Here is a 14,832-nt window from a genome sequence, read left to right as displayed (position 1 = left end):
CTCCTGAGTGCTGGGATTACAGGCGTGCGCCACCATGCCCAGCCCCAGCTATTATTTTAAAAATTGATAAATCCATATTTTAAAATGCCTTGGCTTTAGTTCTTATACCAATAGATACTGATCCATCCTATCAACAGAGTACACAAAATATCCTTGGGACCCTTGATCTTTACGGTTGTAAAGGGGTGGTGAGAACTGCCACCCTCCAGGGAAGCTGGGCAAACAAAGATCTCAAATGCCTGCCAGGCCCAGTGCTCTGTCTGCAGCAGCGACCCAGAGAACACCAAAGCCCTGTAAGGAGAGAAAGCCCCGGAGCCTCTGTAGTGTTTAGCACTGGCCTTCAACAGTCAGGCACACCAACAGACAGGGCCGCAAGACCAGGACCCCAGCTAAGCGTACACACACAGCCATGTGTGATGGTGCACGCCTGCCATCCCAGCAGTACTCTGGGAGGCAAAGGCAGAAGGAACATGAATTTAAGGCCAGGCTGGGCAGTTGACCAAGGCCCTCTCCCAGTGCAAACTTGTGTGCAATCCCCAATACAAAAAGAGAGAGAGAAAAAAAATCCCCCACACACACTTAGCTAGCACTCCTCTGACATTGAAAGTGATCACTTCTGTGTGAACATAGAAACAAAATGGGGGCTGGGTTGTAGCTCAGTGGTACAGCACTTGCCTTGCCTGGCATGTGCAAGGCCTTGGTTCTATTCCCAGCTCCAGGGCAAAAAAGATTTCACAGAAGACCTGGATGGTAGAAACTAACCCTGCACTGCACACAGGCAGCCCGGCCACACGGGAGAATGTGGTGATCACTTGAGTCCCAGCTAGGCAACATGGCCAGACCCCACCTCAAAAACAAAACAAAAACCATGAAATATCAAAATGACCAAAATGAAATTCCAGACCTGAGAAATTAAAAAACCAAAATTAACAAGAAAAGCCAGGTGTGCTGGCACATGTCTGTAATCCCAGCAGAAGGTAGGAGGATCCCAAGCCTGGGCAGTCTAGTGAGACTATCTCAAAATAAGGTTTTTTTTGGTTTGGTTTTTTTTTTTTGGTACTGGGAATTGAACTCAGGACCTTGTGTTTGCCAGGCAGGCGCTTGTGCCACTGATCTACATCCCCAGCCCTCAAAACAAGGTTTTAAAAGGGCTGGAGCAGGGAGGGGTGGTGCACGCCTGTAATCTCAGCACTTGGGAGGCTGAGGCAGGAGGACCTACAGGAGTTCAAGTCCAGCCTGGGCTACATAGTGAGTTCAAGGCCAGACCCTGTCTCCACTACATGGCAAGATCCCGTTTCAAAAAAACAAAAAACTAGACAAAACAACAAAACAAAAATCAACAAAACTACGAAAAGAAAGCAATTAGACATAGCGAAAAGAAGACAGAAACAGGAAAATGGATCCGCTGAAAGTATGAGGATGAGTCAGGCCCAGCGGCACAGGGCTGTCATCCCAGGTGCTCTGGCGGCTAAGCGAGAGCATCACAGGTTTGAGGCAACTTAGCAGACCTGTCGCAAAATAAAATTCTCAAGAAGTACTGGGGCTGTACTTAGCGGCAGAGCACTTGCCCGGAAGATGCAAGGCCTTAGGCAGGGAAAAAACCCAAAATCTCAAAAATAAAAACATAAAAAAACAAAAATTAATGAAACAGGAAAAAAAAGGAAAGAAGAAATCCATCGGAGAATGAGAGAAAAACGGATGGAAATTATGGAAAAGTATAAGAATCATCTGAGACACGGCCAGGAGATCCACTGTAGCATCAGCAGAGCCCCAGAGGGGGAGGGACGGGGCACGGCCGGCTCCCCGCACCCGGGAGTGACAGTGACGGGGAGAAGGAGACGAGCGGTTACATCGGGTGTAAATGGCCTAAACCTAAACTCTAACTTGAAAGACAGGACTCAGTTATGTGCTACTTTCTAAAAACAAGCCTTAGGACACAGACTGAAAATAAAAGAACAGAAACAGAACAGTTAACCAAAAAAAAAGTCAGTACTGTACAGCTCAAGTAGGAGGAAAAATTTAGACTTTCTTAAAGGCCTTGTGTGGTGACGCACACCTATAAGTAGGCCCAGCACTCTGGGAGGCCATGCCAGCCCCAGCCACTTAGCAAGACCCTGTCTCAAACTAAAACAAAAAACTCAAAAAAAAGGCAAGGATGTAGCTCCAGATGTAGTATGAAGGCCCTCGGCTCAATCACAAGTACTGAGGAAAAAGAAAGACGTTAAGTCAAGAAGCAGTAACAGAGACATTTCATATGATAAAGGAGCAATCCATCCAACAGAGAGAGGGTAATCCTACCCCTACGCACCGAGCAGTGTCCAAGTGTGTAAGGCAAAAGTATCACAGTGAACTGGAAAAATGAACAAGTTCACCGTTACACAGATCAAAAAATCAGAGATTTGAGCGACACGATTAACAAATGTGACCTAGCTGACATGAACACAGCACCGCAGCCAGAAGTGACCAGCGCGCACACTTTTTAAGTGCGCACAGAACTTCATCAAAAGCGTTCCCACGCATTTTGAAGGACTCTGACCATGGCAATACTAAGACAGAACAGCATGTAGATTATGCTATATTTTGCAGGGAGAAAAGGGGGGGAAATGTACATATTTGACTATGCATGCTCAGGTGTGGCCCCTTAGGCAGACACTGCTGTGTGCTGCAAGAGGGGAACTGAGCTGCTGGGGCAGAGGTCAGAGGCTCTGCTGTCATACTCCTGAGGTGAGGCGCGGGCCTGTGCATCAGTGCTAAAGCCTCGGTAAGTATGATCAAGCAATCAACGCAGTCTGCCCCCAGGGCAGGGCTCACGTGTCCTGCACGGTGGTCTCGGCCTCTTGGGACAGCACTCTGTGCAGGGCAGGAGCTGGGGCTCAGCGGGGCCTGTGGCCACTCCTGTCACTTGAGGAGCCACCGCCAGCAAGGACACCATGGTGCCCTACTCACCACCACAGGCTGCCGGAAATACTCGTCCACAGCGGCGCCCCGAAGAGCCGACAGGTCTACCCCGTGGAAGGATGGCTGGTACCTGCAGAGAGCCCCGCCCCAGCAAGGTCACCAGCAGCGGGAAGGCCGGGTGGGTCCCTGTCATCTCCCAGCTGGTGCCGCAAATGCAGCCCAGTTCTCCAGGTCCCACTGAGGACAGGGCGAGGCGGGCCGCGCCATGGGACACCCAGGGCGCACTCACCAGAAGTTGGCCTTGGTGAACTGCTCCATGTAGAGCTGTTCATCCGTGAAGGGTGCCAGGTGGACGTCACCAATGGTGGGGAACATGTTTCCTGGGAGCGGGGCGGGCGGGGGGGCTGGCGTCAGGGTGGCACATCCCGCGTGGGGGGACAGAGCTCCCAGAGGACCCAAGACCCCAGTCTTAGGCTCTTCAGCCTCTCACCCACCCACTCACGCGTTCATGTGGCCTTGCGCTGTCACCCTCACCCCTGATGGAGGTGTGTGTGTGAACACACACGTGTGACCACAGCGGGCTTGTTCTTCTGTACCCTTTGGACTTGTGACCCATGGATCTACATATCGATGCCAAAATCGCAGTGAGTGAGATCACCCGATCAGAGCAGCTCGCTAGGACTCGACTCATCCACGAACAGCTCTGGTCCTGCACACCGGCTGTTCCCTTTTGTCCCTGTCCTGTTCCTAGCCATGGGAGGCTGGCAGGAGGGGCGACCAAAGCCGCCTCTGGCATGCACAGGGAGGCCAAGCGGGTGCTCTGGGTGGAGGAGGGGCTCGGCTACAGCCCCACAGCCAGGACTCCCCGGCCCCGGCAGACCCCTGGCCAGCAGGGTGGGCCGCTCAGCCACGCTAGCTTGGCGTGTGGCCTCCAAGGGGCGGGAAGCAAGGTCCTCATCTGTCAGTCCACAGACAGATGAACCAGGGCTCCGGAGGCCATGCCTGCTCTGGGACAGCACCTGGCCTCCAGATGTGTTCTCCCCACCTTTTATGCAGTGGGGGAGGGGGCCCTACCAGGCTAGCAAAGCCCAGCCGCAGCCCTGGGGATGCGGACGGGGATGGGACAGCAGCGAGGTACTCTGCTCTGGCCCTGGGGCCCACACCAGGCCACCTGCCCTGGGGAGCCGGTGGCGTCACAGGAATTTGCCCAGCCTAGAGGCTCCTTGGTTCCCATAGGCCAGGAGGTGGGGGACAGGCGCTGCCTTTAATTGTCCCTGCTGAGCAGGCCAGCAGTGAGAGCTGCCCCCCAACCTGGCTGGCCCCTAGCCTCACAGCCCATGAGGGGCCGGCCCCCTCTGCTGGGCAGCCCCATGCCTGCAAGCTCAGCCACCAAAGGGGAAGGATGAGAGGGAAGCAGATTTGGGCCTGGTGGTGTAAGCCTGTGATCTCAACACTCTGGGAAGCTGAAGCAAGAGGACCTCAAGTGCATATCCAGCCTGAGCAACTTAGTGATTTAGTGAGGCCTGTTCTCAAAAAAAAAAAAAAGGCTGGGCATGTAGCTCAGGGAAAAGGCTCTAGGTTCAATCCGTAGTAATGCAAAATAAGGAGGGAAAGCCACAGCGACAGCCTCAAGTAGCACACGCATCCTGCAGGCAGGACAAGGTGGGGAACGGTGGCCACCTCCAGGAACACGGGCCATGGCAGGCCACCCGGGACAGGGAACTGGGGACCTCTCCACACACCCACAACCTGTCCCCAGCCCCAGTCTGCCTGCTTCCGGCCTCCACCACAGCCACTGCCCTGGCCAGGGCCCTCCCATGTGCACGCTTGCACATGCATGCACGCACACACACACACACACACACACACACCCCTTATTGCCACATGCAGGGAAGTTCAGGGTAGCAAAGACCCCTAATGCAAACAGGCAGGTACACGCAGTTGCCTGGTGACTTGGGCTCACACCCAGATGCAGCGACAGCGACTAGCTCGCCTGGGACGGACAGGGGGCCAGATGGGCTCACCAGACTGCTTGCTGCCGCACCGCCCACACACAGACAGGTACCTGCACAGGCACACACGTCCGCCCGCCCACCCCACCCACCCCCGCTGAGGGAGCAGGCTCTCCAGGGCCTCCAGGCAGCCCCTCGAGTAGGCGGGCAGGGACATGTCTGGTCCCATTTGGGTCATGGGGCTCCTAAAGCCATCACCGGGTATGGGGAGGAGGGCAGACAGGGAGCAGGGGGAGGCCCAGACTCCGCTGTACCCTGGCTGCTGGCACAGGCAAGCTGGGAGCGGCGTCACCATGGGCCGACAGTCCAGCAGCCTCCCTGCTGGCCTCCCTGCACGGCAGCTGCCGAGCGTGGTCTCGACACTCACCGCTGGGCTTCAGGTACTTCTTGGCGTGGAGGTAGCTCTCGAGCATGCGCTCGTTGAAGAGCATGTAGCCCATGGGCTCCGAGATGATAATGTCCACCTGCTCGGGGAGCGAGACCTCCTCCACCTTGCCAGGGATGACCACGATGCGGTCCATCAGGTTGTTGCTCTTCACTAGGACCTGCAGACAAGCGGCAGGGGTCACGGGGTCCCTGCACCTAACTACCCCTGGGATGGCTCCCTGGGAGGGCCTCTGGCCGACACGGCCGCCCACAGTCCCTCTGCCTCCTCCAGCCCCGGCCTCTCAAGAGCATGGTGGCTCCGCACTCCCAGGCAGCGGCAGCCCGGGTCCCCCACCCTAACAGGGTCTCCTGCTGGGGAGCAGAGACGGGGGAATCAATTTTACCAGGGCTGCTCATGCTGCAGCCACACCCCACAACCCAGCAAGTCCCAGTACTGGAACTTGTCCTGAGGCACAACTGTAGCAGGACAAGTACCTTGAGTTTAAAGGCTCAGATTTTTTTTTTTCTTTTTGAGACAGAGTCTCGGTATGCAGTTCAGGCTGGCCTTGAGCTCACTTTGTAGCCCAGGCTGGCCTTGAACTTGCAACGATCCTCCTGCCTCAGCCTCCTGAGTGCTGGGATTACAGGCGTGCGCCACCACGCCCGGCAAGGGGCTCAGATTAACAATGTCTATGACAAAAAGACTGGAAGAGAGGACGTCACCAGAGACAGAGTGCAGTTAAACAAACAAGGGTCAGCTCAGGCCCAGGGACACCTGGCAGCCACAGAGAGGGTGGACGGGGTGCCCAGAGGGACAGAGACGTGTTCCTCGCACGAGGCAGCAGCAGGCGAGGAAGCCACTCGGGCCCGTGCACCCCTGGAGGAGACTCGCAGGGTCCTGGGGGTCCCCTGGGGAGGGGCTAGAGGACTGGGGCCGGGGGAGGGAGGCATTCTCACTGTTCACCCTTTGCAGCTCTGCAGTTCTGAACCTTGTGAATGAATGTTTCAGTGGAACGTATAAAAGTAAAAAGGAGAGGACAACATAAACCCACAAAAGGAAACAGTGCTGTCACTTGCACCAGACACAGGGAGGCAGGGCACGGAAACGCCAGGCCCACACCCCAGAGGTCTCCCCTCAAGCACAAGGCCTCGCAGTGTCCCAAGGCCCCACGCTGGCCCTGGCCTTCGACATAAAGGGGCGGAAGCGAGCCCCAGCCCCCATGCCACATGTCCCTATCTCCCACACTGCCTGGCCAGGGGCCAGGCCTCCTGGAGGCTCGAGAGGGGCACCAAGAGTAAGGACAACACCGCAGGGCACCAGGGCACTGACCTCGGCATGCTGGGCCATGGTGCTGGCCTCCACTGCATAGATTTTCCTGGCTCCAGCTTGGGCGGCGAAAAATGACAGGATCCCGGAGCCACAGCCGACATCGAGCACAATCTGGAAATGGTGGGCATAAGAGGTGCTGGGCCCCAGGCAGCGGGTGTGACCCCGATGCAGGGCACAGACAGGCATCCAGGAATGTGGGCAAGGACTGTACATCGGCTACCGAGCGTTTCCACATTACAAGAGTCAGAATAAAAAGAGCAAGAAAGAACCCGAGGAGGGCAAGGAAGAGCCACAGCGCTCCTGAAAGAAACGTGCACGTCCCGGGCAGCGCACGTCTGTGAAGGAATCGCAGAGCTGGCACAGGGCACCTGGGAGTGACACCAGGGGGAGTGGAGGAAAGAGCCAAGGATGGCTGAGCTGAAGGCGCGGCCTCAGGTGGGAGGAGCCCCTCAGCGCCAGGCTCAGGAGCGCAGGGCCTGCAGGGCACAGAGCTGGCGCGCTCTCCAGGGCTCTGCGGCCTGGTAGGTAGGCAGCGGCCAGCAGGAAAGTGCACGTTCCCAGCCGATTCAAAAGAGGAAACAAATGCTGGGCCACGGGTGAAGAAGGGAGTGAGAAATGCAATTAAACTGGGCAAGATGGCACAGGCCTGTAATCCCGGCACCGTGGAAGGCTGAGGCAGAAGGATCACAAGTTCCTCCTGGGCAGTTTGGCAAGACCCTGTCTCAAAATGAAAATTAAAAGGAACTGAGGCTAAAGCTGTGCGTAGTGGCACACACCTGTAATCCCAGCACTCGAGGCTGACCCTGAGGAGGATCGAGGGTCGCCAGGAGTTCAAGGACAGCCTGGGCTACATAATGAGTTCAAAGCCAGCCTGAACTCTATATATATAGCAAGACCCTGTCTCAAAAAAAGAAGAACTGGGGCTGTAACTCAGCGCCAAGGCCGGGTTCAATTCCCAGTAGCAAGAAATAAAAGAAAACGCATTTACTACCCCTGACCTGCACAACCTCAGCCTGGCTGACCTTGAAGGTGCTCAGAACACTGAAGGAACCCTCGGCCGGGCCAAGGAATCCAGCGCCGAGCCTGCCGCACAGCACAGCGCTGACCGTCCCATGCAGCGTGTGGGACACTCGGGGGAAAGACAGCAGAGCAGCTGAGCGGGGACACTGACCCAGACGGCACTGAGGGTCGCACATCTAGCCCTCAGAAGACAGGGACCATGGGGGACACTGTGCCGCTTGCTATCTTTTCAATCACGATTGCACACTGGTTGGCTGCATTAGAAGCTTCTCGGCGGAACTGGGAGGGCTGTGTGCAGCTCAGGGGCACCACACTGTCCAGCGCATGGAGGCCCTGGGCTCACTCCCAGCGAGGGGACGTGCAGGATCAGCTGCGGCCCAGCCCTCAGCCTGAATGCCACGCCCCAGGAATCCAGAGACCTAAACACTGCGTGGTGCCTGCCCTACACACACAGACCCACGCGCTGCGAAGGGGCCGAGAGAGCTCAGGCATCTTTGCCCGGGGTGTGACGTTACAGTGTCTGATGTCACAGTGTCTTGACTTCTGTTTGGGGTTCCCGACTCATCACTCCATCCCTGAGGTGGGCCACAGAAAAGAGACATTCCCTCCCCCGTGGCAGGACGTGGAAACATTTCTTCCTGTCTGTCTGTCTGTCTTGGAAGTGGCTATGAAGAGATTGTGACACAGCTGGGTGTGGTGGCACACACCTGTAATACCACCATGTGGGAGGCTGAGGCAAAAGGATGGTGAGCTTAAGGCCAGCCTGAACTACATAGTGAGATCCTCACACACACACACACACACACACAGAGGAATCTCTGACCTCCTTGTTCCAGAGGGACCCGCCCTTGCTGCAGGGAGAGGTGCTGCCATCCCAGGCCCAAGCAGGGTCCCACAGGCAGGCCTTGCTGGGTGTCTACACGTGGCTGTGAGCACCCTGGCTGGGAGCGAAGCCCCAGAAACCCAGAGGACAGCTGCCCAGCAGGGAGGGTGCCCACGTGCCCCCACCCCAGACCTTTCCCCACCTCTCTTCAGCAATGGCCTTTGTGACCCTTCACGGGTAAGCAGGACGTGAGCTGCCCGAGCAAAGGAGCTGAACCCAAAGGGGCCCTGGCTTAGAGCTAGTCAGTAAGTAGCATGGGCCAAACCACCTGGGGCTGCTGGCTGGCATCTACAGTGTGAGTGAGTGTGAGTGTGCATGTGCACGCGCGTGTCAGGGCTGGTGTCCACTGCTGGAGAATGGCATACTTGCTTATGGGGAGAAAGCCCCCACTTAGAAGTCTGTGCTAGCTGGGCATGGGGCACATGCTTGTCATCCCAGCACTCGGGAGGCTGAGGCAGGAGGATTGCTGAGTTCAAAGCCAGCCTGGGCTACAAAGTGAGTTCAAGGCCAGCCTGAAGTACACAGCAAAAGTCTGTCTCAGAAAAAGACCAAAACAAACAAAGGGCCTCTGAAGTACACACTCATGCACGCACGAGGACAAATTTGGGAGGCAAGACCTTAGACTGATGGCAGTGACCTTTTGCAGGGAAACAACAGAGGCCTTTCCTGTGATACTCAACACATTAAAGAGGTTTTCTTCTTGATTTTTTTTTTTTTTTTTTTTTGGAGAGAGGGTCTCGCTATGCAGTTCAGGCCAGCCTTGAGCTCACTTTGTAGCCCAGACCGGTCTCAAACCCTCGAAGATCCTCCTGCCTCAGCCTCTGGGTGCCGGGATTACAGGCGTGTGCCACCATGCCCAGTGAGGTTTACTTTTTGCAATCAGAAAAAACAGATCTGAGATAAAAATCACTGAGTGAGCAAACAGAGAGTCAAGAGAAGCAGGGAAGCGAGCCCGCTGCCAGCCAGCACTGGTTACCTTGTCCTTGAAGTCGGTGTGGTTCTGCAGGATGGCTCGCTGGTAGGTCCCCGTCCGCACGTAGTCCTGCATCATGTTCTGCTGCTGGGACAGGTAGCCATAAAACTGGAACAGAGACACACCAATGGCACAGGGCACCTGGGTGACACTTGGCCGAGAGCTGGCCAGCCTTGCAGGGGGGTCACTGTGGTCTTCCATCTTCCTGGGGAGGCCGAGCGCCCTCTGCCGGCCCCGACCCTACTGGTACCCACTGCCAGCTGCTCAGGAGAGGGAGCAGCGGTCTGAGGGGCAGCCCCAGGAAGGTCACCACCACCGGCACTGTGGCTCAGGGACACAGGCAGCCGCCACCTGGACCTGGAAGCCACCCAGGTGGCCATAACTTTGCCACAGGTGTGGTTCTGGCATCAGGGCCATATGCCCCAGCTTCAGGGCCCCAAAGAAGAAGAGGAGCAGGTGGATCAGAACCCTAGAGCTCAGAGCAGCAGGCAGGTGAGGTGCGGTGTCTCTCTGTAAGACAACAGGCGATCGGGAGGCAGCGTGGCACCTGCAGGGCCACAGGCTTTGGCATCAGGCAGACCTGGCTTCCCATCTCGGCTCTGTTGCATAAGAGCTGTGTGACTTGGGGCAAGTCACTTAACCTCTCTGAGCCTCAGTTTTGTCATCTGTAAAATGGGACAATAACAGCACTTACCTCCTCGAGTTGTTGGGAGAGTCCTAGTGCTTCTGGGCCCGCAAGAGCTCAGAGAGTGCCTGGCGCACGGGGTGTCGTGGGGGGCGGGCGCGGTCAGGACAGTTCAAAATGCCTAGGGCCCGGGCTTTACCCGCACTCAGATCCTTCCAGCAACCCTCTCAGGCGTCACAAATGAAGAAACTGAGGCCCAGCAAGCAGAGGACACTTGCCCAAGGCTACACGGCTCGTAAAGGACACAGCCAAGGCAGGGTCCCTGGTGGGCCTGCTAGAGCTGGACAGCCTCCTGTGAGCTGGCAGGCAGGACACGCCACCAGGTGCAGGCGACCTGGGCCAGGGCAGGCGCCCCCTACCTGGAAGTACTGCACAGCTGAGGACTCTTCCGTGCGCTCACTGAACACCGACCGCTCCAGGGTGTGGCCCCGGCACGTCTTCAGGATGTTGTAGAAGGAGCAGAAATCTGCAACAGGGAAGCCAGGTCACGGGGCATGGAGTGACCTGCCCGGCAGGCCGGCACGCGTGGCCCTCGCAGGGCCCCGTCCGGCAGCGCACCCAGGCTTTCCCACGCGGATGCGTGGCTTGGTGACCCCAACAGCATTCACATCTTGAAGGAAAGGGCTGAGGGTGCCGCTTGGAGGTGCTGCGCACGCCTTGCTCGTTAAGGCCCTGGCCTCCATCTGAGCACGGCCAGCTCCAAACACAGGAATAAAGTAAAGAAGAAAAGGAAGCCAGGCGTGGGGGCGCACACCGTAATCCCAGCACTCGGGAGGCCGGGGCAGGAGGGTCACCGAGAGTTCAAGGCCAGTTTGGGCTACACAGTGAGTTCAAAGCTAGCCTGAACTTCATAGTGAGACTCTGTCTGAGAAAGGAAGGCAGGGAGGGAAGGAGGGAAGAAAAAAAGGAAGAGAAAAGAAAACAGAAGAGAGAGAAGAGAAGAGAAGAGAAGAGAAGAGAAGAGAAGAGAAGAGAAGAGAAGAGAAGAGGCAGCCAAGACAGTCACTTGGTGACCAAGAACAGCAGACAGCAGGTTCAGGGAAGAGCAAGGGTGGCCTGGCAGAAACAGGCCTGTCATTTCCTCCCTGAGAGCAGCACGGTGAGGCTGTGAAGGGCACAGGCCACTGACCCAAGTGTCAAACCTCCCATGATCAAGCCCACATCTACCCAGGAACTCGTGGCAGTGTGTGTGGGGGGCACAGAGACGCCGCCCCCACCGCCAGCGGATAGGTGAAGTGAGAGCGCAGGCTGGGATGCTGCTCCCAGGGGTGCACTTGCCGGGCCTGGCTTCCATGCTCATACCACGAAGGAGAGAGGAGGAGGAGAGAAGAAAGAAGGAGGAAGAAGAAGAAGTGAAAGAAAAAGATGGAGAAAGACAGAAAAGAAGAGGAGAAGGAAACAGGAAAAAGAAAAGAAGTTAGAAGAAGAAGTGTGGGAAGGAGAACCTCAGCGGAACTGGTAGGATCACTGTTAAAGGTTGTTGCTTTGCCTGGCGTGATGGCGCACTCCTGTGATCCCAGCACTCAGGAGGCTGAGGCAGGAGGATCACTGTGAGTTCAAAGCCAGCCTGGGCTACAGAGTGAACTCAAGGCCAGCCGGAACTACACCGTGAGACCCTGTCTCAAAAAGACAAAAAAGCCTGTCACCACTTGGTAATGTTTTGTTTCACTTTGCTTTTCTGGCAGTACTGGGGATTGAACTCAGCCCCAGAGCACACGTACTAGCCAAGCGTACATAGTTCACTGCTGAACTACACCCCCATCCCCTGCCAGAGTTATTTCTTTTGTTTTGTTTTGTTTTTTCTGTCTTTTTGAGGCAGGGTCTTCCTATAGATAGTGCAGGCAGGCCTTGAACTCACTTATGTATCCCATGCTGCCCTCAAACTCACTGTGATCCTCCTGCCTCAGCCTCTGGAGTGCTGGGATTACAGGTGTGCGCCATCACACCTGGACTTTCTCTCTTTCTTTCTAACTATAAGTCTAGATTACAATAGTCTCCTCTTGTCCTCAAACCTTCTAGAGTTTTCCGTGACACAAACAGCCTACTATGGCATGCAGGCCATGGGTTCGTCACAACTGCTTATAGACTGCATTTTTCCCCTACATATATACACCTATGATAAAGTTTAACCCTACAAATAGACAAAATTACTCTATGTTAATTAAATTGGGGGGGTTGTGTAGTGGTACAAGCCTGTAATTCCAGCTATTCAGGAGGCTGAGGCAGGAGGATCAAAAGTTGAGGTCAGCCTGGGCAACTAAAGTGAGACCATGTCTCAAAATAATAAAAAGATGTGTTCGGGGGCTGGGGATTTAGCTCACCGGCAAAGCGCCTGCCTGGCAAGCGCAAGGTCGTGAGTTCGGTTCCCGGTACCGGAGAAAAACCAAAAAAAAAAAAAAAAAAGATGTGTTCAGGTGTAGAGCACCCTAGGGCTCAAATTCCCAGTACTGTGGGAGAAGCAGTTTACTGTGTAACAGTAGGGACCTGCTGCATTTCTGTACATAGAGAAAGAAAGGGCAGTGGGGCAGGAGGCCGGCTGGGCCCGACGGCAGCTCCCCTCAGCTTCCCCGCCCTGCCCACCCCGGTGTCTTCCTACCACCATAGAGCCAACCCTCAGGGACCGTGTGCGCCCCCTCCCCCAAGCAGGGCTTCTGAGAACCTTCCAGTGGCTTCTCTCACTGCCCAGACCCCCCACAGGCTGTGAGGCAGGGCCACACACTGGGGGCAGGGATCACTTTCGGGGGCAAGAGCTGAGCCCCAAGAGACACAAAGGACCCAATGCCAGCAGAGGGTTTGTTCTAAGTGGCAACAATAGTCTTACCAGACTGTGTTTCCACACGGGACCACAATTATTATTATTATTATTCCTTTAATTTATTATTATTATCGTGGAGGTAGCCATTGTTAGAAACATTCTCACAATGCTGCCCAGGCTGGCTTTGAATTTTTGGGCTCAAGTGATCCTCTTCTGTCCACCAGGACAATGGTTTTAAACTGGGCATGGTGGCACTCGCCTGTAATCTAAGCACTGGGGAGGCTGAGGCAGGGATTACGCTGAGTCCAAGGCCAGCATGAACTACATAGTGAGACCCTGCCCCAAAACAACGACAGCAGCAAAACCCAGGAAGATGGCTCGGACAGTGGTCCCTGGAGACTGCAGCGGCTGCCCCTTCCCAGCTCCAGCCCGCCCGGCCCTGGGCTGAGACACGTACCGTTGGGGGTGGCGAACTGGATGAGGACGCTGTTGCACCCCAGCGTGATGATGAAGGACTGCTTGCCCACGCGGCTACACTCCGTCTCTCGGGACACCGAACACTTGAACACACACACGTCCTCATCTGTGACACACAGAAGCAGTGTGAGCGGTGGCGCCTTGCTGGCTGCACTGGTTTGAGCCTGAGTCCCTGCCACCCTCCCTCTCTGTCCCCTGGGAGCCCCAGAGACTTCCCAGAGACTGCCATGAAACCTCCCTAGAGGCCTGTTAGCCAGTTCCCTGCCTGCCTGGGCCACTCGAGGGGCAGGGAGGGGCTGATCGGAGCGACACGTCCAGTGGGGAAGGACCAGGCACTCCGATGGCCTGGCCCCGTGCACAGGGAGACACAGGCGAGCAATGGCAACCACACCAGGGCCACAGCGTCACCGAGACGGGTGAGGCCCGCGGGGCCCAGCGGGGGAAGGAGGGCACGCATTCCAGTCACGTGGGGGCCCAGCCTTCCCTCTCGGTGTGCGCTGACCCTGTGTGTGGCCACGGGGCCCACACAACCCAGCTCTGTCCCGCTACACCTCTCACTGCACGGTGCAGGGGTCGCAGCTTCTCCGAGCCCTGGGTTTCTCGCTCACCTAATGGGGCTGACGGCGAGGCAGGGAGACGGCAGCTACAACACGCGCTCCGTCACAGGCGAGGCACGCGGGAGGCCCCGCGCCTGTTCCTGCGGCTGCACCAGTCTCCCGTTCAGCACGTGTACGGTGTTCCCAGGGCCAGACAGCGCCCCAGGATGGGACAAATTCACCCACGGAAGTGGTCCCCTGCCGCACTACTTTCCAACAGCCCCGGCATCTGTGTAGCAATCTGGGCAAAAATGCTGCCCTCGGTCCCCTCCTAGGGGACGGCAGAGGATGGCAGACTGTGGCGTCTGCAAGACAAGCAGCCTGCTCTCCCAGCGGGGCACCGCCAAGGGCGAGAAGAATGTGGGGAGCTCAGCTGAGGGGGGCGCGTAAGAGCGGCTGACAAATGCTGTTCGGATGCTGACAGGACCCTGACAAGAAAAGGCTTTAAAAACCCGTAAAGCGGGGTGCTGGGGATTTAGCTCAGCGGCACAGCGCCTGCCTGGCAAGCACGAGGTCGTGAGTGCAATTCCTGGTACCAGAAAAAAAAAAAAACAAAAAAAAACCCCCGAAAAGGCCAACTTGGGAAATGCACGGACTGGGAATGCGGTGTTTAGAAGGCCCTGCTCTGACAGGGCACCTACAGAGTGCTCAGCACAAACTCAGGTGATCGCTGCAGCAAGTTGCTTCCAGATGGCTCATCAAATACCAACAAAGGAAATGCAAGGCGAAGTATGAGTGCAAATGTGGGTAAGAAAACCATTTCCAAGGGGTCACATGTTCAAGCCCTGCCTGGCAACCTAACACTGTCTCAAACTTTTAAAAAATAAAGAAAAAAGG

At 56.3% G+C, this 14,832-nt stretch overlaps 1 protein-coding gene across 1 annotated transcript in view; it reads right to left on the bottom strand.

Moving 5' to 3' along the window:
* Carm1 (coactivator-associated arginine methyltransferase 1) overlaps positions 1-13,800 on the bottom strand; it is a gene marked incomplete at its 5' end in the record, with an annotated part of 18,576 nt that extends 4,776 nt beyond the window's left edge. Inside the window, 7 exons of the mRNA XM_005406133.1 lie at positions 2,947-3,028; positions 3,188-3,278; positions 5,278-5,455; positions 6,607-6,717; positions 9,486-9,590; positions 10,527-10,633; positions 13,380-13,800. Coding sequence (XP_005406190.1) covers positions 2,947-3,028; positions 3,188-3,278; positions 5,278-5,455; positions 6,607-6,717; positions 9,486-9,590; positions 10,527-10,633; positions 13,380-13,800 — 1,095 coding nt within the window. The remainder of the gene's footprint in view (positions 1-2,946; positions 3,029-3,187; positions 3,279-5,277; positions 5,456-6,606; positions 6,718-9,485; positions 9,591-10,526; positions 10,634-13,379) is intronic.
* Between the last annotated feature and the right edge of the window lie 1,032 nt (positions 13,801-14,832).

Source organism: Chinchilla lanigera, unplaced genomic scaffold (genome assembly GCF_000276665.1).
Source record: "Chinchilla lanigera isolate Chin_1 unplaced genomic scaffold, ChiLan1.0 scaffold00094, whole genome shotgun sequence".
Classification (NCBI taxonomy): Eukaryota; Metazoa; Chordata; class Mammalia; order Rodentia; family Chinchillidae; genus Chinchilla; species Chinchilla lanigera.
Note: the sequence above shows the minus strand (reverse complement) of the source record. Positions and strands in the feature narration are given on the sequence as shown.